The sequence below is a fragment of the Salvelinus alpinus genome, chromosome 15, assembly GCF_045679555.1.
Source record: "Salvelinus alpinus chromosome 15, SLU_Salpinus.1, whole genome shotgun sequence".
In the NCBI taxonomy this organism is placed as follows: Eukaryota; Metazoa; Chordata; class Actinopteri; order Salmoniformes; family Salmonidae; genus Salvelinus; species Salvelinus alpinus.
In genome coordinates this window covers 44,417,332-44,443,258 of record NC_092100.1, presented here as the reverse complement: position 1 = coordinate 44,443,258, position 25,927 = coordinate 44,417,332, and the positions used below count along the sequence as shown (strand labels likewise).

General features: G+C 43.6%; 1 protein-coding gene across 3 annotated transcripts; it reads right to left on the bottom strand.

The window, feature by feature from the left end:
• Positions 1–1,271: 1,271 nt before the first annotated feature.
• On the bottom strand, positions 1,272–16,483 carry LOC139540129 (protein NEDD1-like). 3 transcript variants are annotated; one of them, XM_071343709.1, is made up of 16 exons: positions 16,295–16,482; positions 15,214–15,357; positions 14,892–14,986; positions 14,665–14,781; positions 14,324–14,464; positions 13,885–14,114; positions 13,411–13,615; positions 12,607–12,781; positions 12,212–12,322; positions 12,022–12,075; positions 11,559–11,660; positions 11,026–11,258; positions 5,917–6,106; positions 3,845–3,980; positions 3,668–3,734; positions 1,272–2,237 (listed from the first exon to the last, which is right to left on the bottom strand). In XM_071343709.1, the coding sequence occupies exons 2-16, from the start codon at positions 15,347–15,349 to the stop codon at positions 2,133–2,135; spliced, it is 2,097 nt and encodes a 698-aa protein (XP_071199810.1). In that variant the 5' UTR covers positions 15,350–15,357; positions 16,295–16,482; the 3' UTR covers positions 1,272–2,132. The 3 variants fall into 3 exon arrangements, with proteins under 3 accessions (XP_071199810.1, XP_071199809.1, XP_071199811.1); XM_071343708.1 differs by having other exon boundaries at positions 16,299–16,482; XM_071343710.1 differs by lacking the exon at positions 11,559–11,660 and having other exon boundaries at positions 16,299–16,483.
• Positions 16,484–25,927: the final 9,444 nt, after the last annotated feature.

Here is a 25,927-nt window from a genome sequence, read left to right as displayed (position 1 = left end):
TCAATTGGCCCAACCAACCAGTGCTCCCACACATTGGCTAACCAGGCTATCTGAATTGTGTCCCGCCACCCACCAACCCCTCTTTGATGCTACTGCTACGCTCTGTTCATCAGATATGCAGTCACTTTAACCATATCTACATGTACATGCTACCTCAATCAGCCCGACTAAACGGTGTCTGTATGTAGCCTAGCTACTTTAATAGCCTTGCTACTGTATATAGCCTCGCTACTGTTATTTTTCACTGTCTTTTTTATTTGTTTTACTTACCTATTGTTCACCCAATACCTTTCTTGCACTATTGGTTAGAGCCTGTAAGTAAGCATTTCACTAAGGTTCTAATACTAATTAACCTGTTGTATTCGGCGCACGTGACAAATAAACTTTGATTTGACAAGGACTTTGTTGCAGGTGGAGATGATTATAAGATCTACAAATATGACTACAGCACTGAGGAACTCTGTAAAATCAACCCCAAAGACCTACAAGGTTTTCTAAGATTGCTTCATTGTATTTTCCCATGTTTTTTAGTGTGTACATATTTATATATATCCCCATATTGGTGTCTAGCTGAAATTATCATATTAATCAATGATGCGTAAAACCCTCAATGGAATCTTCCATGTTTCTTTTGTGTAGAGCCAAACAAGTGCCACTTTGGGCCGGTCCATCGTTCAAATCAGTATTTTTGAACTGTTCATTTTTATTAGAGAAAAAAAAAGTCTCAACTTAGCTACTTCAAATTTCTAGAATAACATCCATTTTAAATGGACCACAGGTATTAGTTGTCTGCCAGTCCTCAGTTGGCAGCATGCCCTTCCACAGGCCGTATGTTGTTTTACCCACTGCTGTCTGCCACAGGCGGAGTGTTCCATCCTCTGAGCTGCTGGCATAGAGCTCCTCTATCAGTGTCCGTGCTAGATCTTTGGGACGTCCCTACCCTATGGAAGTTGACATTTTAAATGGGTAATGGTTAAGGACGTCCCAAGGATCCCAGATAGCACTGATCCTATGGTTGCTTTTACTCCATTTTAATGATGCAGTCTGATCTAGTTTTTAATTTCCTCCATTAGGAAGTATTTGGGCTCTAAGCATCAGATTTGTTTTAATCAATACTATTACAGATGTTTAAGTTATTTTGTAAGTGTTGCACCTGTATTTCATTGTTAAATTAAAGAATTAACTCTTTGGAACCATTCATGGTGCATTGTAACTGAAAACTTTCAACGGTCTCCTGCGTCACTCTGAAATCAGAATGAGTTACATTAAGAGATTGTATACATAGAGTATTTATTTTCCTCTTATAAAAAAAATCTATAACAAAAGAAACTCAACTATGAGGAACAGAAACTTGGCGATGCAAGCACCCTTCATAGAGGGGAGCTCGGCACCACTTTGCTTACAAGAAGAGAAATTGATGACCGATATGGCCTTTTCTTACTTAGTCCACAACAAACACTATCATGATTATGTCTTCCAACAAAGGCATGCCCTAATTTATCTTCAGTATTCCAGTAAAAGCCAAAAGATACTATCAACTTCAACCATACTGAAGATAAGTATTTAAGCGCAATCCCAAGCTAATGCATCTTCCAATCCCTAGGTCCTTGTTGATCTCTCCTTCACAGAACTAAAAATGAATAGGTATCAGCAATATTGTAACAGAGTTTGCATCATTACTTACACTTGTCCATTATATTAGATCCACTGGTGGAGTCAACAAGGACCTGCGAGAGGAGAGACCGGTTTTGAATTGGGGCAAAATAGTGCCATGCCATCACGGGCCAGCCCAGCATGATAACCACTGTGTCATACCTTGTGACTGATAACATACTGGTCGGCCCTTGGGTTACAACTAGTAAGGCAGTTCTTAATTAATTCATTCCAAGGCCCTTGGCAATTTGACATGTACAAAATAAACTGGTGAGAATACAAAAGGGTCCCTGCATGCCATGGAAAGAGATGGAGGGCATTAAACCAGGATACAAAAAAATGGCACCTTTGGCCTTCAGAGTTCTCTCTCTGGCACGATTATTCCACATAGACCTTAAGCTCTGCGGAAGACTTTCTGTCCGAGTTGAGAAGGGACAACAACTGTATCCAGGGGTGATTAACTCTATCAAGTCAACCTCTCAGTAATTGTCTCGGAGTCGCTTGTTCTCCTCCCTCAGCTTCTCGATCTCCTCCACCAGCGAGTCATTGACAGAGTACTTCTCGATCAGACCATGGATCTCGTTCTGAAAGGCAGCAAGGAACCAAGAGCAGGGTTTACACACATTTTGACAGAAGGAATAAAACTAAATATTATCGTTTAAATTATGATTTGTTAAAATGTAATTATTCGCGAGTGCCGTGATAATTTTTTGGGGACATGACGAAAACATTAATACATGCTAATAATTGCTAAACAGTTGAAGTCAGAAGTTTACATACATTTAGCCAAATACATTTAAACTCAGTTTCACAATTCCTGACATTTAATCCTAGTAAAAACTCCCTGTCTTAGGTCAGTTAGGATCACCACTTTATTTTAAGAATGTGAAATGTCAGAATAATAGTAGAGAGAATTATTTATTTCAGCTTTTATTTATTTCATGACATTCCCAGTGGGTCAGAAGTTTACATACACTCAATTAGTATTTGGTAGCATTTCCTTTAAATTGTTTAACTTGGGTCAAACGTTTTGGGTAGCCTTCCACAAGCTTCCCACAATAAGTTGGGTGAATTTAGCCCATTCCTCCTGACAGAGCAGGTGTAACTGAGTCAGGTTTGTAGGCCTCCTTGCTCGCACGGTTTTTCAGTTCTGCCCACACATTTTCTATAGGACTTTTGACTTTGTTGTCCTTAAGCCATTTTGCCACAACTTTGGAAGTATGCTTGGGGTCATTGTCCATTTGGAAGCTTCTAAAGCCATGCCATCATTTTATGGAATTTTCCAAGCTGTTTAAAGGCACAGTCAACTTAGTGTATGTAGACTTCTGACCCACTGGAATTGTGATACAGTGAATTATAAGTTAACTAATCTGTCTGTAAACAATTGTAGGAAAAATTACTTGTGTCATGCAAAAAGTAGATGTCCTAACCGACTTGCCAAAACTATAGTTTGTTATAACAAGAAATTTGTGGAGTGGTTGAAAAACGAGTTTTAATGACTCCAACCTAAGTGTATGTAAACTTACGACTTCAACTGTATGCTGGTTGTTAGCTTACATAACTGATGTGTATAATTGTAATTGATACTTTTTTGGATAATATTAACATTTACAGAGTGGGTGACCTCCATTCAAGTGTATGTAAACTTACGACTTCAACTGTATGTTTTGAATTGGCTGCATCGCACATATGCAGGTGATTCACGCAAACACAGATGCCCTAAAGTATCATTCGGATCCTGGTTGATGTGTCGATTTTTATTTGATTGATAAACAGAAATTATACAATTATTTTCTATGACATTTCCAGGCCTGGAAAACCCCATTTTAAAATGCCATGACTTTTCCAGGATTTTCATGACAGTACGAACCCTGCAAGAGGTTGGTTAGGGAAATGGAACCACAATGCAGACTGGTTTAGCGTGTGCTTTCTCGGGGACTCAAGTGTGGTGTGCAGTGGCCTATGTGTCACAGTGGACAAGTGTGGAGTAAGACCAGAGGGACATGTCACATACCAGCTGAATGTAGAACTGTTTGACCATCTCCACCTGGAGGTTCACTATGTCTCGGTGGCAGGCGTCCCTGTGGAGGAAACAGGGTTAGCCAAAAATCAACAAAACTATTGAACAGAGAAACGGTGCACAAGACAGTTCGGCAACTGTAAGTGATATGCTGTGAGAAGGTGCACCCACCTGAAGTCTTCCAGGGTCTCATGGATCATGTTGCGGATGAACTGGATCTGCAGAGATGTGAGGGGAGCGCCTCCATCCTCTGCTCCAACAGCCTCCACTATTCTCTCTGATAGCGAGGATGCCACTGCAAAAGACACTGACAGGGTATTTTCCATTAGTTTCATCAACTCACTACCACACACTGTACATGTAATGCTGTGCATACATAATTTCATATTTTACAATACTGAACAAAAATATGAACGCAACATACACCAATTTCAAATATTTACTGAGTTATAGTTCATAAGTAAATCAGTCAATTGAAATAAATAAATTAAGCCTTAATCTATGGATTTCACATGACGGAATACAGATATGCATCTGTTGGTCACAGATACCTTAAAAAAAAAGGTAGAGGTATGGATCAGAAAACCAGTCAGTATCTGGTGTGACCACCATTTGATTCGCATAGAGTTGATCAGGCTGTTGATTGTGGTCTATGGAATACTGTATATAGACTCGCTACTGTTATTTTGCTGTTGTTTTTTTATTTCTTTACATATCTATTGTTCCCCTAATAGCCATTTTTTTGTTAAAAATTGCACTGTAAGCCTGTAAGTAAGCATTAAGTAAGGTCTACCTACACCTGTTGTATTCAGCGCATGTGACAAATAAACTTTGATTTGATGTCCCACTCTGCTTCAATTGCTGTGCGAAGTTGCTAAAATTGGCAAGAACTGGAACACACTGCAGTACACGTCAATAGGATGATAAGATGATAATAAGCATCCCAAACATGCTCAATGGGTAACATGTCTGGTGAGTATGCAGGAACATTTTCAGCTTCCAGGAATTGTGTATAGATCCCTGCGACATAGGGCCGTATATTATCATGCTGAAACATGAGGTGATGGCGGCAGATGAATTGCACGACAATGGCCCTCAGGACCTCGTCACGGTATCTCTGTGCATTAAAATTGCCATAAATTAAATGCAATTGTGTTCGTTATCCGTAGTCTATGCCTGCCCATATCATATAACCCCACCGTCACCATGGGGCACTCTGTTCACAACGGTGACATCAGCAAACCGCTTGCCCACACAACATTATACACGTGGTCTGCAGTTGTGGGGCCGGTTGGACATACTGCCAAATTCTGAAAAATGGAGGCAGCTTATGGTAGAGAAATTAACATTCAATTATCTGGAAACAGCTCTGGTGGGTATTCCTTAATTGCTCTTTTTTTCTCTTCGTGGTATCCAAATTTGATAGTTACAGTCTTGTCTCATCGCTGCAATTCCTGTACGGACTCGGGAGAGGAGAAGGTCGAGAGCCACGCGTCCCCCGAAACACGACCCAACCAAGCCGCACTGCTTCTTGACACCAATGTGTCTGGAAGCCAGCCACACCAATGTGTCGGAAGAAACACCGTACACCTGGCGACAGTATCAGCGTGCATGCACCCGGGCCCACCACAGGAGTCGCTAGAGCGCGATGCCGGCCAAACCCTCCCCTGACGACGCTGGGCCAATTGTGCGCCGCCCTATGGGCCTCCCTGTTGCGGCCGGCTGCGACAGAGCCTGGACTCGAACCAGGAACTCTAGTGGCACAGCTAGACCTGCGATGCAGTGCCTTAGACCACTGCGCCACTCGGGAGGCCTGGTGGACATTCCTGCAGTCAGCATGCCAATTGCACGCTCCCTCAAAAAGGAGACATCGTGGCTTAGTGTTGTGTGACAAAACTGCACTTTTTAGAGTGGTCTTCTATTATCCTCAGCACAAGATGCACCTGTGTAATGATCATGCTGTTTAATCAGCTTCTTGATAATCCATCGACCTGACAGGTGTGGCATACCTTGGCAAAGGAGAAATGCTCACTAACGGATATAAAAACATTTTTGTGCATTTGGAAAAATACTCGGGTCTTTTATTTCATCTCATTAAACATGGGACCAACACTTTACATGTTACGATTATATTTTTGTTCGGTGTAGTTATGTATGCTATAATACGTGTTATGCTAAATTCATTGATATAGCATATTATCTACAGCTCTCACCCACACAGACAAATAACAACACAAACTCACCTGGTACAATAATGGGCAGCGCACCATTTAGGGGCGTGTTGTAGCTCAGCTGGGCCTGCACATCATTGGTCCTCAGGCCGGGTTCAGGGGTGAAGAACGGAGGTGCTGGTTGGCTGTGTGAGGTCTGGGCTGATGACGTGGGCGTGGTTGTGGCTTCACCCTCCAGACTGGAACCACTGTCCTTCTCATACTGTCAGTCGAACAGACAACAGGTGAAGAGCAGCTTGAACATTGTCTCCAGTTTCAGTACTGCCTGGACCACAACTTGCTTAGAAGCCATTAAATCCTGCATCCATAGTCCTATTTTGAGAAGCCTTACAGTAGAAGCCAGGCATAAAATAATGCCTATTTTAGAGGGGGTTTACTTATTGGTGGGAGACAACTTTCATCTGTATGAGAGGTTGACTATTGTGTACAGTGCCTTCAGAAAGTATTCACACCCCTTGACTTTTTCCACATTTTGTTTTGCTACAGCCTGAATTAAAAATTAGATTTTGTGACACTGGCCTACACACAATACCCCATAATGGCAAAGTGGAATTATGTTTTTAGATTATTTTAAACAAATTAATTCAAAATGAAAAGCTGAAATGTCTTCAGTCAATAAGTATTCAACCCCTTTGTTATGGCAAGCCTAAATCATTTCAGGAGTAAACATTTGCAGACATTGAATATCCCTTTGAGCATAGTGAAGTTATTAATACATCCAGTCAATACAAAGATACAGGTGTTCTTCCTAACTCAGTTGCCAGAGAGGAGGGAAACCTCTCAGGGATTTCACCATGAGGCCAACAGTGACTTTAAACCGGTTATAGAGTTTAAAGCCTGTGATAGGAGAAAACTGAGGATGGATCAACATTGTAATTACTCCACAATACTAATCTAATTAAGAGTGAAAATTAAGCCTGTACAGAATAAAAAAAGATTCCAAAACATGCATCATGTTTGCAACAAGGCACTATATCAAATTGTATAGGTCACATGAGCTGAATACAACATGTTTAGACCTTACAGTGAAATGCTTACTTACAAGCCCCTAACCGACAACGCAGTTTAAACAAATTACGGATAAGAATAAGAGATAAAAGTAACAAGTAATTAAAGAGCAGCAGTAAAATAACAATAACGAGACTATATACAGGGGGGTACCGATACAGAGTCAATGTGCGGGGGCACCGGTTAGTTGAGGTAGTATGTACATGTAGGCAAAGTAATTAAAGTGACTATGCATAGATGACAACAGAGAGTAGCAGTGGTGTAAAGAGGGGGAGAGGGGTGGGGGGCAATGAAAATAGTCTGGGTAGCCAGATGGCTTGGGGGTAAAAGCTGTTTAGAAGCCTCTTGGACCTATACTTGGCCCTCCGGTACCGTTTGCCATGCAGTAGCAGAGAGAACAGTCTATGACTAGGGTGGCTGGAGTCTGACAATTTTTAGGGCCTTCCTCTGACACCGACTGGTATAGAGGTTCTGGATGGCAGGAAGCTTGGCCCCAGTGATGTACTGGGCTGTTCTCACTAACCTCTGTAGACGAAGGCCGAGCAGTTGCCATACCAGGCAGTGATGCAACCAGTCAGGATGCTCTCGATGGTGCAGCTGTAGAACCTTTAGACAATCTGAGGACCCATGCCAAATCTTTTTAGTCTCCTGAGGGGGAATAGGTTTTGTTGTGCCCTCTTCACAACTGTCTTGGTGTGCTTGGATCATGTTAGTTAGTTGGTGGTGTGGACACCAAGAAACTTGAAGCTCTCAACCTGCTCCACTGCAGCCGATGAGAATGGGGGCGTGCTCGGTCCTCTTTTTGCTGTAGTCCACAATACTCTCCTTAGTCTTGATCACGTTGAGGGAGAGGTTGTTGTCCTGGCACCACACGGCCAGGTCTCTGACCTCCTTATAGGCTGTCTCGTTGTTGTCAGTGATCAGGCCTACCACTGTTGTGTCATCGGAAAATGTAATGATGATGTTGGAGTCGTGCCTGGCTGTGCAGTCATGAGTGAACAGGGAGTACAGGGGGGGACTGAGCACACACCCCTGAGGGGCCCCTGTGTTGAGGATCAGCATGGCGGATGTGTTGTTACCTATCCTAACCACCTGGCGGCAGGATCCAGTTGCAGAGGGAGGTGTTTAGTCCCTGGGTCCTTAGCTTATTGATGAGCTTTGAGGGCACTATGGTGTTGAACGCTGAGCTGTAGTCAATGAAAAGCATTCTTACATAGGTGTTCCTTTTGTCCAGGTGGGAAAGGGCAGTGTGGAGTGCAACAGAGATTGCATCATCTGTAGATCTGTTGGGGCGGTATGCAAATTGGAGTGGGTCTAGGGTTTCTGGGATGATGGTGTTGATGTGAGCCATGACTAGCCTTTCAAAGCACTTCATGGCTACAGATGTGAGTGCTACGGGTCAGTAGTCATTTAGGCAGGTTACTTTAGTGTTCTTGGGCACAGGCACTATGGTGGTCTGCTTAAAACATGTTGGCATTACGGACTCGGACGGGGAGAGGTTGAAAATGTCAGTGAAGACACTTTCCAGTTGGTCATCGCATGCTCGCAGTACACATCCTGGTAATCGGTCTGGTCCTGTGGCCTTGTGAATGTTGACCTGTTTAAAGGTCTTACTTACATCGGCTGCGGAGAGCGTGATCACACAGTCTTCCCGGAAGAGCTGGTGCTGTCATGCATGTTTCAGTGTTATTTGCCTCGAAGCGAGCATAGAAGTAGTTTAGCTCGTCTGGTAGACTCATGTCACTGGGCAGCTCTCGGCTGTGGTTCCCTTTGTAGTCTGTAATGGTTTGCAAGCCCTGCGACATAAGACGAGCATCGGAGCCGCTGTAGTACGATTCGATCTTAGTCCTATATTGATGCTTTGTCTGTTTGATGGTTCGTTGGAGGGCATAGCGGGATTTCTTAGAAGCTTCCGGGTTAGAGTCTCGCTCCTTGAAAGCGGCAGCTCTAGCCTGTAATCCATGGCTTCTAGTTGGGGTCACTGTGGGGTCGACGTCATCAATGCACTTATTGATGAAGCCAATGACTGATGTGGTGTACTCCCCAATGCCATCGGAGGAATCCCGGAAAATATCTGTCTGTGCTAACAGTCCTGTAGCTTAGCATCTGCTTCATCTGACCACTTTTTAAATCGATCTAGTCACTGTTGATTCCTGCTTTAATTTTTGCTTGTACGCAGGAATCAGGAGGATAGAATTATGGTCAGATTTGCCAAATGGAGGGCGAGGGAGAGCTTTGTATGCGTCTCTGTGTGTGGAGTATAGGTGGTCCAGAGTTCTTTTCCCTCTGGTTGCACATGTGACATGCTGGTAGAAATTAGGTCAAACGGATTTCAGTTTCCCTGCATTGAAGTCCCCGGCCACCAGGAGCGCCGCCTCTGGGTGAGCGTTTGCTTATGGCGGAATACAGCTCATTCAATGCTATCTTAGTGCCAGCCTCTGACTGTGGTGGTATGTAAACAGCTACAAAGAATACAGATGAAAACTCTCTCGGTAGGTAGTGTGGTCAACAGCTTATCATGAGATACTCTACCTCAGGCGAGCAATAGCTCGAGACTTCCTTAGATATCGTGCACCAGCTGTTATTTACAAAAATACATAGTCCGCCGCCCCTTGTCTTACCAGACGCTGCTGTTCTTTCCTGCCGGTACATCGTATAACCAGCCAGCTGTATGTTGATATTGTCGTCATTCAGCCACGACTCCGTGAAGCATAAGATGTTCATTTTTAATGTTCCGTTGGTAGTTTAATCTTCCGCGTAACTCATCGATTTTATTCTCCAAGGATTGCACGTTTGCTAGCAGAATGGAGAGAAGTGGCAGTTTATTCGATCACCTACGAATTCTCCGATGGCAGCCGCCCTTCGGCCCCTCTTTCTCCGCCTCCTCTTCACGCAGATCACGGGGACCGGGTCCGGTTCCCGAGGAAGCAGTATATCCTTCGCGTCGGGCCAGTCAGAGTCGTGAAAGGAAAAACAGGATTCTGCCAGTCCGTGGTGAGTAATCGCAGTCCTGATGTCTAGAAGTCATTTTCGGTCATAAGAGACGGTAGCGGCAACATTATGTACAAAATAAGAAACAAACAATGCAAATAAACACAATCTGCCGGCGCCATCTAACACTGCAAAAAAAAAGAAAAAAAAGTGGCACAGCAATTAACTTTTGGTTCTGAAAAAAAGTGTTATAGTTGGGGCAAATCCAATACATTACTCAGTACCACTCTCCATATTTTCAAGCACAGTGGTGGCTGCATCATGTTATGGATTAGCTTGTAATCATTAAGGACTGGAGAGTTTTTCCAGGATAAAAAAAGATACGGAATGGAGCTAAGCACAGGTAAAATCCTAGAGGAAAACCTGGTTCAGTCAGCTTTCCACCAGACACAGGGAGATGAATTCACTTTTCAGCAGGACAATAACCTAACACACAAGGCCAAATCTACACTGGAGTTGCTTACCAAGACAGAGAATGTTCCTGAGTGGCCGAGTTACAGTTGACTTAAACCTGAAAATGGTTGTCTAGCAATAAACAACAACAAATGACAGAGCTTGAAGACTTCTCAAAATAATAAACTGGGAAAATGTTGCACAATCCAGGTGTGGAAAGCTCTTAGAGACTTGCATCTTTGGCATTGATTACAGCTGTTTCTACAATGTATTGACTCAGATGTGAATACTTAAGTAAATTAGATATTTCTGTATTTAATTTCCAATAAATGTACAAACATGTTGTTTTCACTGTCATTATTGAGTATTGTGTGTAAAAAAAATATCTTTAATCCATTTTGAATTCAGGCTGTAACACCAAAATGTGGAATAAGTCAAGGGGTATGAATACTTTCTGAAGGCACTGCACATTTTGAAAGGAAAAACAGAGACTAAATCAGGGGTTTCATTTCTGGTTCTGGGGCCTCCCTGATCGGCACATTTTTGTTCCAGCCCAACACTATCACATTTGATTCAAGTAATGAACGTCCTTAAGTATTTGTATCAGGTCTGATAGTGTTGGGCTGGGAAGACCCCAGGACAAGAATTGAATACTCCTGGTTCAAATGGTCTGTGTCAGCATTCCAAGTTGGTCAAGGTACAACAGCTGATTGAATAAGGTAGACTGACCCTTTTTGAGTCCTGTGTATCTGTCTGTGCTGGTGCAGGAGGCATGGCTAGCTCCTCTTTGATTGGTGAAGGGGTCTGGAAGACAGGCAGGGGGCTGTAACAACACCCTCCTCCAAGGGTGCCCAGGGGAGTCTTGTGTTGTGGGGGCCCACCAGAGTAGGTAGGGAGGAAGTCCAGATGGTTTGCTTTCTTCCCATTTGATTCATCTGCAGTCATTCCATGGGTTTTGTAATCTGCAAAGATCAAGTGAATCAATGGCGTTACCGTACCTATAGACTTCCAGTCATTACGCTAATGCTAGTTAAGTGTTGGCTCACGAAACTACCGATAACTTCCTCCATACTGCAGGCAGAGACATAAAAGTGGTATCCTCAAGTTCATCTGACTCTGGGTAAGTAGAACAAGGTAAATGCAATAAACTCTCAGTATCCCTCTATTAAAGTGGAAAGGATTTGGAAAAGTTTGCAGGTTTGTGAAGCTGTGCAGAACAATGTGAACTTTGAATGTCAAGAGACACACAAATGGAATCTCACCCTCTCTAACAGGAGAGAAAATGTCCAGACTGTTGCGTCCCACTTTGCTGAACTTCTCCATGCTTTGCTGCCCTTCTCTGGAGAACATATCCAAACTGATCGCTATGGTACATACAAACAACAGTCACAAATGTGGTCTCAATCATATACACCAGTATATATATATATATATATATGAGATGTACAGTGGACAGTGAACTTTGTTGAATGTTTATAGCAGTGTTTCTCAATCCATTCCTGGATGAACCCCACATGGTGCACATTTTTGTTCTAGCCCAGCACTAACACACCTGAATCAACTACTTGCCAAGCCCTTCATTAGTTGCATCAAGTTTATTACAGAGGGATAATTGAAAAAGACGCACGTCTTCAACTCATGGTTAGCGGTGCAGGGTCCTCATGACCATTCATTCAACGAGAGAACTACTTGAACTGTAAAAGAGGACATGGCAAATACACCTACCATTCCCTTTGATTCCACCAGGAGCATCACCGCTCATACTGTGGGCTTTGTAATCTAAAGACAAAGAAAACAAGCTGTCAGTTTGAAAAGAAAACAGAGGTAGAGAGAGAGTGACAACCAAATCTAAACTTGATATACCAGAGAGTAAGTTGAAACTAAATTGAAGAGTCAAAGCAAGTGTGGAGCTCACCGTCTCTTACGGGGGAGAAGATGTCCAGGCTGTTTCTACCCACGCTGCTGAACTTGTCCAGACTAGGCAGGCAGTCAACACCCAGCTGGCCCTCTGCCTCTCTGTGTGTGCCTACACACACACACACACACACACACACACACACACACACACACACACACACACACACACACACACACACACACACACACACACACACACACACACACACACACACACACACACACACACACACACACACACACACACACACACACACACACACACAATCTGCTCTCTGGACCTCTAAGCTCAGGTTTGACTACCACTGGTCTAGACCATGAATTGGAAATCGGCTGGTGTTTCAGGTCAGGATGTTGGCCAGAGTATATTTGAGGTACTAGAGCGAGTCTGACCTGTGCCCTGGGCTTGTCCATCCCCTCTTTCTACTGCATGGGGTGCAGGCAGGCTAGAGGGGGGATTGGAGGTGGAGCTGGGGGTAGTTACTGGTAGGTAGGTACTACCCAGCCTGGCTGAGATCCTCTTGCTTGTCTGGGCGCTGGAAGACTTGCTGGACGCTATTTTACTGGACTAACAGGGGAAAAACCAAGGGACATGGTTAGCTTGAAAAGGTCAAGTTTAATTGATCTCAGGTAACACATGCCAGTTAAATACCTACAAGCTACAATACTGTCTCTATTGAGATCTGTATTTAAGGTTTTAGAAGCATTTTGGTCCTTTATTAGTCAGGAGCCCATAGCCATACAATGCAGGGCTTACAGTGCAAGCTATCAAGAGATACACACTGAACTGACAAAGTGCATTACTCTGGGCAAATGCTTACTGTAAAGACAAAAGGGCACAGCATTTCCCATCAAGTGAAATAGAACACTCAATTCAAAAGCATTTGTGTCACAATAAGTGTCAAACTATTTACATAAATTAAGGAATTAAAAAGAGTTTGTTCCGTACAACATGCACAACAGACCAAAGAAAACCCACATGGTCTTGGCGTGCCCCCTTGCACAAACAAATGTCATCCCAAAATCTCAAAACCAGTGTCTCAGTCACAGTACAGCTGCAGTCCCTAACAAAAATAAAATTTGAACTCAGTTTAGGAAATTCCAATTCAGTGATTTTAAAGAGTGCTGTTTATTTTAAACTTTTCAAATCTTGTGACTGGAAATAATTGAAAAGTGCGCTGGTGGTGTGTAGCCTACCTTGAGGTGTCTGCTCTGGGAGCTCTGGAAGCGCAGGCTGGTGATGGAGGTATTGTGTGCAGCGGCAGTCTTGGTAGGGGAGCTGAGGTTGCGCAGGTCGTACAGGTACAGTCTGCCCTGGGTGGAGCCCACTACCAGCCCTGCCCCATCTGGAGTGAAGTCAATGGCCGTCAACGGGGACTCCACACACATGTTTCGGAGAATACTGCGAGAGAAGGAGCGGAAACAAACAAACGTCAACACTGTACTTGAAAGCACAAGAGCCAGTTCTAAAGTCCCCTTTGCGCTGTTGAAGAACTAATCACTAGTATAGGACAGCATCATTGACAAAGTACAAAATAATGTGAATGTGTTTTGACCCCAAAAAATTGCAACAACAAAGCTTGTAAAAAAATACCAAGGTAACAGGCTTTCTCTCAGTCAAACAGTATATCTCTAAACTTGTTTGGTCAATACTAAACCTCATGCTCTTACATCTTGCTGGAGGTGTCATAGCAGATGATCTTCTTGTCCAGACCAACGGTGACAAAGAGCAGGTCGTTGGCAGGAGAGAAGGCCAGGCCCGAGGCGGGGGCCTTGTGGGCTCCATCAAACACGTGCAGCTCCTTCTGAGTGTTGGCGTCCCACAGGACCACCGAGCCGCTATCTGACACACTGCCCAGAAGGGAGCGCTTAACCACAGAGTACTTCAGGTCGTGGATGGGCTAAGGTGGGAGGAACGTAATTTCAGACCTGAGGCATCTTAATTGTCCCCAATTTTGTCATTGTCGTCTATCCTTCAGTCTCACATTGATTTCATGACCAGTAACAACCCCTAGCCCCTACTACTCAGGCACTGGGATAGAATTGGCTAAGTATAAGCAAAGGGTCATGGTTACAGTGTTAAGTGTGTCAGGTCCAACAGAACACTCACCTGGTTGGTGCCGTGTCCAAAGGCATTACTGGACAGGTTGGTGGTGATGCTGTGCAGGATGATGTCACCACTGGTGGAGCCCGAGGCGATGTAGCTGTCACTGCCGTTGAAGGACACGCACGTCACCTCCTCTTTGTGGTCCTGGTGAGAGAGAGGAGGGACAGGTGAGGATGGAAATTGCGCCTTGAGTCTCTGTGCTAGTAATACAGGTTACTCTAAAATGCCTTGATATCTACACCGAAAGCTTGGACCAGGTGTTCAGGTGAGATGTGTTCAAAATATAAGTAGTAGAACATAGTTCCCATGGGTAGGGTCACAGGTCCTGGTAAGACTGAGGGTACCTTGAGGGTGCGATGAAGCCTCTTGGCCTTTAGGTCCCAGATGTTAACAGAGTTATCAAGCCCCCCACTCACTAGGTACTGGGACGTTGAGTTCAGACTCACACGTGTCTGCTTTTTCTGAGGACAAAAAAATATTATAATAATGTGACAACATGCGGGAGGGTAATGAATTAGAATGGAACTGAGAATATTTTACTGGCCCTGGCTGTCAGGCCACATACACTCACCCCCTCTGCAAGCTCCAACACTGGGATAGGAGAGGACTTGAGACTGGATACCACCAGCTTGTCTCCTATACTGCTGGCACTTACAAGATACTGATCTGAGGAATCAAGTCAAGGCAACTGACTGCATATAGTAATTTATGTCACAGAACAGAACTGGGTGGATGAGAAAAATTACCTAAAAAATAAATCGTTTACATGAAGGTGTGGGGGCTGCTTACAACTATGGTTCAACTAGAATGTGACAAGAGCAAAGGGAAAACAAAAAATAATACATTATAACATAGGTACATGGACATGCCCAAAGGGTTAGTAAGAAGGATACTGTTGCTGCTCCAGCACACTTGGGCCACAGGGTGTGTATTACTGTGCGGGTTGAACTGTTCCAAAACTGTCATGGAGGCTGAGTCCCAGATCTTAACACAGTCGCCGGACGACACCAGATGCGTCACCTCCTCCATAGCAACGGCTGCAAAGACACAAGGACCGCTGTGAGTGATGGCGCACACACACTCCCCCGTTGTCAGGTGGATGCAAAATGAGATGCGTTTACTGAGAAATAACGCTGCTGCCAAGAAGCAAAGATGTTTTGAGCTTGCAGTGGGTGTCTTTTCTCTGCAGTGAGACTGATATGACAAAGACTCTGAGTGATCAATGACAGAGAACTACCTCCCATCTAACTTACAGAGGGAAAGCCCATGTTAACAGAATTATTTCACAACAAATTTTCAGAGAAGCGAAAACAAATAACGTTAATGACGTAGCTAATAAATGAGCAAGCTATACAGAAGAAATGCATAATAAAACAAGTTCAAATGGCATTTAAATTGTTAGCAGGCTATTTAGGTTAGCTAGCCCAAATGGAGATTTGAGCAAAGCTGAGAAATGTTCTTATCAAACTTTGCTACATGCACTATCAGCTAACTAGTCAGCTTCTAGTTACGTTAGCTATGTTTATCAAGTCACAAGAACATTAGCTAGCTATCACCATTAGCAAAACAGCTTACTAACGTTAGCCAACTAAGCTAAAATGTAAACAGCTAGCTAAGTTACAGTAGATAAATTAGTTAGCCTGAATTGGCAAGCGAGTTGGTGGTTCTTTTGACTATTCAAAATTATCAAAATGTGCAACAAAGCTGCTATAAACACCTAAGTTAAATGGATAGTTAGTGAACCTACTAACTTTAATTAACTAGTTAACCACAGGTAGCTAGCGTTAGCTAGTTGAGACTACTTCTGCGAAGAAAGAGTAGCTAGCATGTAAACGTTAGCCAGCGGCTAAATTTGATCAAGTTGCTAGCTAGCAAACGTTAGATTAGCTAAATAAAGTTTAAAGTACAGGGTTTGGTTATACTATCCAGCTAACGTCATTAGTCAATACGAGCTTGTCAATTCATGGCACTCACTTACTTGTTACTGATTTCCTTGTGAAATTGTCCTATGAATTGTCTGTCGAATGACGGGAATTGTCATAAACAATTTCAATAGTGTGCAATTACAAACCGCAATTGGCGGCGATCCTGCATGTGGGCATTCCTGCATTTGCAGCCAGGACAGCGGCCCCCCTAAGTCCCCAGGGTTCCAGTTGGGAAGCAAGCCATCGCATGTATACAGAGGACACTGGCGGAACTGCAGTTTAACTGACGCCGAGCCCAGAAAGACAACTCATAGACGCCCCCATAGAGAACTCTATTCCACATCAGATAACTGATGGAAGCAATAACATTATATATTTTTTAAACAGATCAAATACACCTTATGGAACAGCGGGGGACTGTGAAGCAACACAAACATAGGCAAAGACACATGCATACACGCGATAACATACGCACTATACACAGGTACACATGGATTTTGTATGTGGTAGTGGTGGAGTAGGGGCCTGAGGGCACACAGTGTGTTGTGAAATCTGTAAATGTACTGTAATGTTTTAAAAATTGTATAAACTGCCTTAATTTCCCTGGACCCCAGGAAGAGTAGCTGGGGATCCATAATAAGTTAAGACTTATTCAGACTGTGTTGTTTGTAACTACCCTGGTAGGTTGACTGACAACCTGAATCAGGTTGCAGGCACTGGTTACAGTTGAAATGCTTTTCTTGAGTGGGCAGCTTGATGAAAGCCAGTCAATATTTAAATCACCCAGAAAATATACTTCTCTGTTGATATCACATACATTATCAAGCATTTCACACATATTATCCAGATACTGACTGTTAGCATTTGGTGGTCTGTAGCAGCTTCCCACAAGAATGGGCTATAGGTGAGGCAGATGAACCTGTAGCCATATTTCTTCAACACTATTTAACATGAGATCCTCTCTAAGCTTAACAGGAATGTGGTTCTGAATATAGACTGCATCACAACCCCGTTGGTATTTCTGTCTTTTGCGTAGATGTTATAACCATGTATTGCTACCACTGTATCATCAAAGGTATTATCTAAGTGAGTTTCAGAGATAGTCAGAATATGGATGCCATCTGTTACAAGCAAGTTGTTGACTTCATTAACCGTATTTCTTACTAAGCTACATATGTTAATATAGGCTATTTGTGGCACTTTTCTGGGTTACTTGATTGTTTTTAATGCTTTATTGGGAAGGTTATCAGAAGTAGACTTGCTCATGTTATTTATATTGGAGCTAATAGTGCACGGTGAGCTGCACACAGTGGACTTCCTACTAGGGCACACCGCCTCAGTGCTAACAGTGTAACTCTGGTTCATAGGCACATGATTACTGCAAACAATAGCTGTAGGATCAACAGAGTTATTCAGGGCAGTTATAGGGACTTGAATTAAGTTACTTACATTGTGTCTGCCAACACCGCTGGGATAATGTACATTTGATGCAGCATTATGACAACTCAGTGTCACAATGGTAGCGATTAACTGAACTGGTCTTGAGTCCATTTTTAGAAGTTCTGAGCTAGCCCTCCTGATTGACCCCACATGGACTACGACAGTGTCAGCTCCCGGCATCTGGAGTAGAACAGTCGGAAGCAGCCTTGTAATGTCCTGTACTCGTGCTCCTGGGTAGCATAGGGTTTTTGCACTGAGAACCAAGATGTTTCTCACCATCGAGCTGTCGATGATGACAGCTGGTGAAACAGCCGAGGAGGTCCGGCCGTTCTTTCGCCTCGGGTGATTTAGAAGACCCCTCAAGGACCGAAGGGCGGTGGGGCCCGATGGACCTGAGACGGCTGTAGTATCCATCGTGGATGATGAATGGGCCGGGTGTCTTTGGCAGCCTCACGGTCTGATGAGGGTGGGAGCTCTGAGGATCTGAACCCGAGGTAGAAGCCACCGGAGAAGGAGACAGAACAGAGGACCAAGGCTCAGGTACCTCCGGCTCAGGTACCTCCGGATCCGATCTCGAATCGGAAGCCCCTAAGGAAGAAGGCGATGGAACCTCTGTATCCAGGGTGGCGAAGCCAGTTCTGGTCTGTGTCCAGTCCGGGCTTAACATCTCTAAGGAGGCACCCGTTGCCAGAGGAAGCTTTCTTCGACTTCCACGGCGCGTGACATATTTCCATGGCTGGTTGGTTGGGTCGAGAACAGAAACATCCCCTAAGTCCATTCTCCAGGGAAGGGGAGACTTCTTCGGGGAGGGATCCCTGCAGAGTCCCGGCCATTCGGCTGTGGAGAGCCGACACGGCAGCAACTCTTCCACCAGACCAGAGCGGCGTCCGGCTACTGGGGTGGAAGGAACGCCATAATATCCTATGTCATGTTTAAATAGAGTGTTGTGAACATTGACTGAACATTGGCTAACGCTGACCAAAAGCTCAGTTTTAATGGATAAGAGTAGATACTCCTCAGTTCCACCATCCCTCTCAGCTCCTTATTATATCACAATAAGGCAACGCCAACAATAAAAAGCCCCATTGGCCAAAAATGCAGCCTACCACTCATGCCCTCCTCCTTGTTTGGCTCAAGTAATTTGTTTCCATCCAAACCTCCATACCTCTTCCTCCATGTGCGTCATAGTGAATGGGTTCTCTGGAAACTGGAAAAACAAAAGATTTTCAGTATACTAGTTGGTATATTTTTGTCAATAAATATGATTGTTTATCTTGGTAACCAAATTACATTGTCTCTCTCAATAGATTGGGCTACAAAGTGTCACTACCAAATGAAACAAGCAAATTATTTCCTATTTATAATTAATGGATCAAGAGAAGGACAATGACAACACTTGAATAGCACAGTTAAAAAGTAGTAATGGCGCAGAAGGAGATGGCCGCCGTCTTATGATCCAGTAACCAATTGTGCTTATGTGTATGTTTTTTCGCGTTATTTGTAACTTATTTTGTACATAATGTTTCTTACACCATGTCTTATGACCGAAAAGAGCTTCTTGATATCAGGGCAGCGATTACTCACCCCGTACTGGAGGAATTCTTCTTCTTAAACGAGTCGGACGGGAAGGTTTTACTCCAGACACCTGATAAGGCCCTCATCCCTGTCATTCGTTGGAGGAAAAAATGTAGATATCGTGGACGAAGGTCCGGGTGCCATCCATCGCCGGGAGGGTAATCTACCTTTACCATCAGTCCTATTAGCCAACGTACAATCAATTGATAAAACAATTGACTAACTACGAGCACATACAGTGGGGAGAACAAGTATTTGATACACTGCCAATTTTGCAGGTTTTCCTACTTACAAAGCATGTAGAGGTCTGTAATTCTTATCATAGGTACACTTCAACTGTGGAAGACGGAATCTAAAACAAAAATCCAGAAAATCACATTGTATGATTTTTAAGTAATTAATTTGCATTTTATTGCATGACATAAGTATTTGATCACCTACCAACCAGTAAGAATTCCGGCTCTCACAGACCTGTTAGTTTTTCTTTAAGAAGCCCTCCTGTTCTCCACTCATTACCTGTATTAACTGCACCTGTTTGAACTCGTTACCTGTATAAAAGACACCTGTCCACACACTCAATCAAACAGACTCCAACCTCTCCACAATGGCCAAGACCAGAGAGCTGTATAAGGACATCAGAGATAAAATTGTAGACCTGCACAAGGCTGGGATGGGCTACAGGACAAGCTTGGTGAAAAGGCAACAACTGTTGGCGCAATTATTAGAAAATGGAAGAAGTTCAAGATGACGGTCAATCACCCTCGGTCTGGGGCTCCATGCAAGATCTCACCTCGTGGGGCATCAATGTTCATGAGGAAGGTGAGGGATCAGCCCAGAACTACACGGCAGGACCTGGTCAATGACCTGAAGAGAACTGGGACCACAGTCTCAAAGAAAACCATTAGTAACACACTACGCCATCATGGATTAAAATCCTGCAGCGCACGCAAGGTACCCCTGCTCAAGCCAGCGCATGTCCAGGCCCGTCTGAAGTTTGCCAATGACCATCTGGATGATCCAGAGGAGGAATGGGAGAAGGTCATGTGGTCTGATGAGACAAAAATAGAGCTTTTTGGTCTAAACTCCACTCGCCGTGTTTAGAGGAAGAAGAAGGATGAGTACAACCCCAAGAACACCATCCCAACCGTGAAGCATGGAGGTGGAAACATCATTCTTTGGGGATGCTTTTCTGCAAAGGGGACAGGACGACTGCACCGTATTGAGGGGAGGATGGATGGGGCCATGTATCGCGAGATCTTGGCCAACAACCTCCTTCCCTCAGTAAGAGCATTGAAGATGGGTCGTGGCTGGGTCTTCCAGCATGACAACGACCCGAAACACACAGCCAGGGCAACTAAGGAGTGGCTCCGTAAGAAGCATCTCAAGGTCCTGGAGTGGCCTAGCCAGTCTCCAGACCTGAATCCAATAGAAAATCTTTGGAGGGAGCTGAAAGTCCGTATTGCCCAGCGACAGCCCCAAAACCTGAAGGATCCGGAGAAGGTCTGTATGGAGGAGTGGGCCAAAATCCCTGTTGCAGTGTGTGCAAACCTGGTCAAGAACTACAGGAAACGTATGATCTCTGTAATTGCAAACAAAGGTTTCTGTACCAAATATTAAGTTCTGCTTTTCTGATGTATCAAATACTTATGTCATGCAATAAAATGCAAATTAATTACTTAAAAATCATACAATGTGATTTTCTGGATTTTTGTTTTAGATTCCGTCTCTCACAGTTGAAGTGTAGCTATGATAAAAATGACAGACCTCTACATGCTTTGTAAGTAGGAAAACCTGCAAAATCGTCAGTGTATCAAATACTTGTTCTCCCCACTGTATATCCTACTAACGGGACATTAAAAACTCTAATATCTTATGTTTCACCGAGTCGTGGCTGAAAGACAACATGATTAACATACAGCTGGCGGGTTGTAAGCTTTTCGGCAGGATAGAACAGTGGCCTCTGGTAAGACATGGGGCGGCGGCCTATGCATATTTGTAAACAACAGCTGGTGCACGAAATCTAAGGAAGTCTCAAGGTTTTGCTCACCTGAGGTAGAGTATCTCATGATAAGCTGTAGACCACACTATTTACCAAGAGAGTTTACATCTATATGTTTCGTAGCTGTCTATATACCACCGCAGACCGATGCTGGCACTAAGACCGCACTCAATGAGCTGAATATAGGCCAAAAGCTAACAGGAAAACGCTCATCCAGAAGCGGCGCTCCTAGTGGCCGGAGACTTTAATGCAGGGAAACTGAAATCTGTTTTACCTCATTTCTATCAGCATGTTAAATGTGCAACCAGAGGGGAAAAAAACTCTAGACCACCTTTACTCTACACACAGAGATGCGTATAAAGCTCTCCCTCGCCCTCCATTTGGCAAATCTGACTATAATTCTATCCTCCTGATTCCTGCTTACAAGCAGAAACTAAAGCAGGAAGCACCAGTGACTCGGTCAAGAAGAAAGTGGTCAGATGAAGCAGATGCTAAGCTACAGGACTGTTTTGCTATCACAGACTGGAACATGTTCCCAGGATTCTTCCGATGGCATTGAGGAGTACACCACATCAGTCACTGGCTTTATCAATAAGTGCATTGATGACGTCGTCCCCACAGTGACCGTACGTGCATACCCCAACCAGAAGCCATGGATTACAGACAACATCCGCACTGAGCTAAAGGGTAGAGCTGCCTCTTTCAAGGAGTCAGACTCTAACCCGGAAGCTTATAAGAAATCCTGCTATACCCTCAGACAAACCATCAAACAGGCAAAGTGTCAATACAGGTCAAAGATCTAATCGTACTACACCCGCTCCGACGCTTGTTTGATGTGGCAGGGCTTTCAAACTATTACAGACTACAAAGGGAAGCACAGCCACGAGCTGCCCAGTGACACGAACCTACCAGATGAGCTAAATCACTTCTATGCTCCCTTCGAGGCAAGTAACACTGAAACATGCATGAGAGCATCAGCTGTTCCAGACGACTGTGGGATCACGCTCTCCGTAGCCGATGTGAGTAAGACCTTTAAACAGGTCAACATTCACAATGCCGCAGGGCCATATGGATTACCAGGACGTGTACTCCGAGTATGCGCAGACCAACTGGCAAGTGTCTTCACTGACATTTTCAACCTGTCCCTGACTGAGTCTGTAAAACCAACATGTTTAAAACAGACCATCTTAGTCCCTGTGCCCAAGAACACTAAGGTAACCTGCCTAAATAACTACCGACCCGTAGCACTCATGTCTGTAGCCATGAAGTGCTTTGAAAGGTTGGTAATGGCTCACATCAACACCATTATGCCAGGAGCACTAGACCCACCCGAATTTGCATACCACCCCAACAGATCCACAGATGATGCAATCTCTATTGCACTCCACACTGCCCTTTCTCACCTAGACAAAATGAACACCTATGTGAGAATTTTATTCATTAACTACAGCTCAGCGTTCAACACCATAGTGCCCTCAAAGCTCATCAATAAGCTAAGGACCCTGCAACTGGATCCTGGACTTTCTGACGGGCCGCCCCCAGGTGGTTAGTGTAGGGAACAACACATCGGCCACGCTGATCCTCAACACGGGGGCCCCTCAGGGGTGCGTGTTCAGTCCCCTCCTGTACTCCCTGTTCACTCATGACTGCATGGCCAAAAACACCTTCATCAAGTTTGCCGATGTCACAACTGTTCAACGACAACGATGAGACAGCCTATAGGGAGGAGGTCAGAGACCTGGTTGTGTGGTGCCAGGACAACAACCTCTCCCTCAATGTGATCAAGACAAAGTAGATGATTGTGGACTACAGGAAAAAAGGGCAGAGCATGGCCCCATTCTCATCGTCGGGGCTGTAGGGGAGCAAGTTGAGAGCTTCAAGTTCCTTGGCCAACAAACTATCATGGTCCAAACACACTAAGACAGTTGTGAAGATGGCACGACAAAGCCTATTCCCCTCAGGAGACTGAAAAGATTTGGCATGGGTCCTCAGATCCTCAAAAGGTTCTACAGCTGCACCATCGACAGCATCCTGACTGGTTGCATCACTGCCTGATATGGCAACTGCTTGGCCTCCGACCGCAAGGCACTACAGAGGGTAGTGCGTACGGCCCAGTACATCACTGGGGCCAAACTTCCTGCCATCCAGGACCTCTATATCAGGCGGTGTCAGAGGAAGGCCCTAAAAATTGTCAAAGACTCCAGCCACCCTAGTCATAGACTGTTCTCTCTGCTACCGCACGGCAAGCGGTACGGGAGCGTCAGTCGAGGTCCAAAAGACTTCTTAGCAGCTTCCACCCCCAAGCCATAAGACTGAACAACTAATCAAAGGGCTTCCCAGACCCCTCTTTTACACTGCTGCTACTCTCTGTTTTTAATCTATGAATAGTTACTTTAACTAACCGGTGCCGCCGACCATTGACTCTGTACCGTACCCCCTGTATATAGCCTCGCTTGTTATTTTACTGCTGCTGTTTAATTATTTGTAACTTTTATTTTCTATTTAGACATTTTAAATCTATTTTTTACTTAACACTTTTTTTTCTTAACTTCTTAAAGCATTGTTGGTTAAGGGTTTGTCAGTAAGCATTTCACTGTAAGGCGCATGTGACAAATACAATTTCATTTGATTTGATTTGAATGGACACCAGCAAGAGTAGATGTTGTGATGGTAACAACTAATGGGGGTCCAAATAAACATCAAACCATTTACTTGGTTTTAAACAACGTTGTGCATAACTAACCATGTTCCAAATGCATTGAACTCCACTAAGACAAGTCTAGTCATGATGTGGGGGATAAGTAGTGTCCATCTCTAGGTGAGTTATGACATGTCAATCTATCATCAGCTTCTCCACTTGAAGCAGCACCTGGGCTGCATGTTTCCTTTGGTATGGGCTGCCTTGCCTTCAGTTAAATTCCATGCAATGTGACATTTCATTTACCTTTTTCGCTATGACTGGAAAATATGTAAGCTATTGCTTTTCCTAACATTTGACTATTATGATGAATATGAGTTAAACTTAGAATAGATAAGGATTTCCCTCTGTGTCTTGGCTTGGACTGTTTTCCATTGAGGGATGAGTCTGTCACTGGATACTTGGTCCACATGTGAGTGTGTGTGCTGTGTGTTATGTTGCTTGCTCTGAAGTTTCTGAAAGAATGGGATGAACTTAAAGGGGACCCAGTGAGAAAGTGGGTGGGACATTATTCAGAAGGAATGCTGAACCACTCAACTGCAAGGAAAGGGCAGTCATAGGTGTTTTTCAGGGGTGGGAAAACATTATAGAATGTGAACATGCTGTAACACCTTGAAGTTTAGGAGCACCAAAAAGGACTGCATTACACATTCACAAGCAATACATAAGAATTTACGAAATGTTTACTTTAGAGCCTGCAAATTTCTGTTAAAGCTGCAATATGTAACTTTTGGGGTGACCTGACCAAATTTACATTGAAATGTTAGTTATCAATCTGTCATTCTTATTGAAAGCAAGTCTAACAAGCGGTAGATCTGTTTTATGTGCGCAATTTCTATGCTTCCCAATCTTAGGCTTCGTTTTTGCATCTTTTACTTTTGGTTTTGTAAAATACAATATTTTAGTTTATGGAAAATATTTCTCACAGCAGTTTAGATGGTACAATGATTCTCTACACTATATTTGCTTGTTTTGTCACATAAACTGAAAATAGGCAAACTATTTGAATTTTAGCAACCAGGAAATGGCGGAGCGATTTCTGCATAGTGCATGTTTAAAGCTATGTCACAGTATATGCAGTTATACTGCAGTTGTTAACACTGTAGTTATTCCATTTCATACGTGTTTATGTTGTTTGTAACCTACTGCTGTGTGTTATATGGCTAATGAATGAAGTTATTATGTAGCTGCCCTTCAACTAAAGTAATACAGAAAATGTTGAAGTATACTAGACATAAAAAGTGAGCGAATTGTTATGTGGGCAAATTGTTATGAATTAAATTTTCTGAATGCCTTTACAAAAAAAAACGTTTAGAAAACATGCGCAGATAACGCGCAGAGTTGACACCGATGGAGACACGCTGTTGCAACTTGCCATGCGCAGGCAGACCTGTGTGAAATTAGCCACAAAACTGCCATTTGCAGTTTGCCTTCAAAATAAAGGTCCCCAATTGATAATGATTAAAACGAATACAAATAGTGGAATCATGCCATATTTTGACTAGATAATGCTAAACAAGTTCGGTATGTTGTTATATAAATTCAACAAATGACAAAAATGTGTTAATTTTATCTGTTGATAAAAATCTGTTGAAATCACACATGTATTAGACTTTATAATTGCATTGGGGGCATACTTACAGTGCCTTCAGAAAGTATTCACACCCCTTGACTTTTTACATATTTTGTTGTGTTACAGCTGGAATTGTTAAATGGATTACACTGAGATTTGTGTCACTGGCATACACACAATACCCCATAATGTCAAAATGGAATTATGTTTTTAGAAATCTTTATGAATGAATGAAAAATGAAAAGCTGAATGTCTTGTGTCAGTAAGTATTATTCCCCTTTGTTACGGCATGCCTAAATACATTCAGGAGTTAATATCTGCTTAAGAAGTCACATAATAAGTTGCATGGACTCACTCTGTGTGCAATTGTAACAGTATAACTTTAAACCGTCCCCTC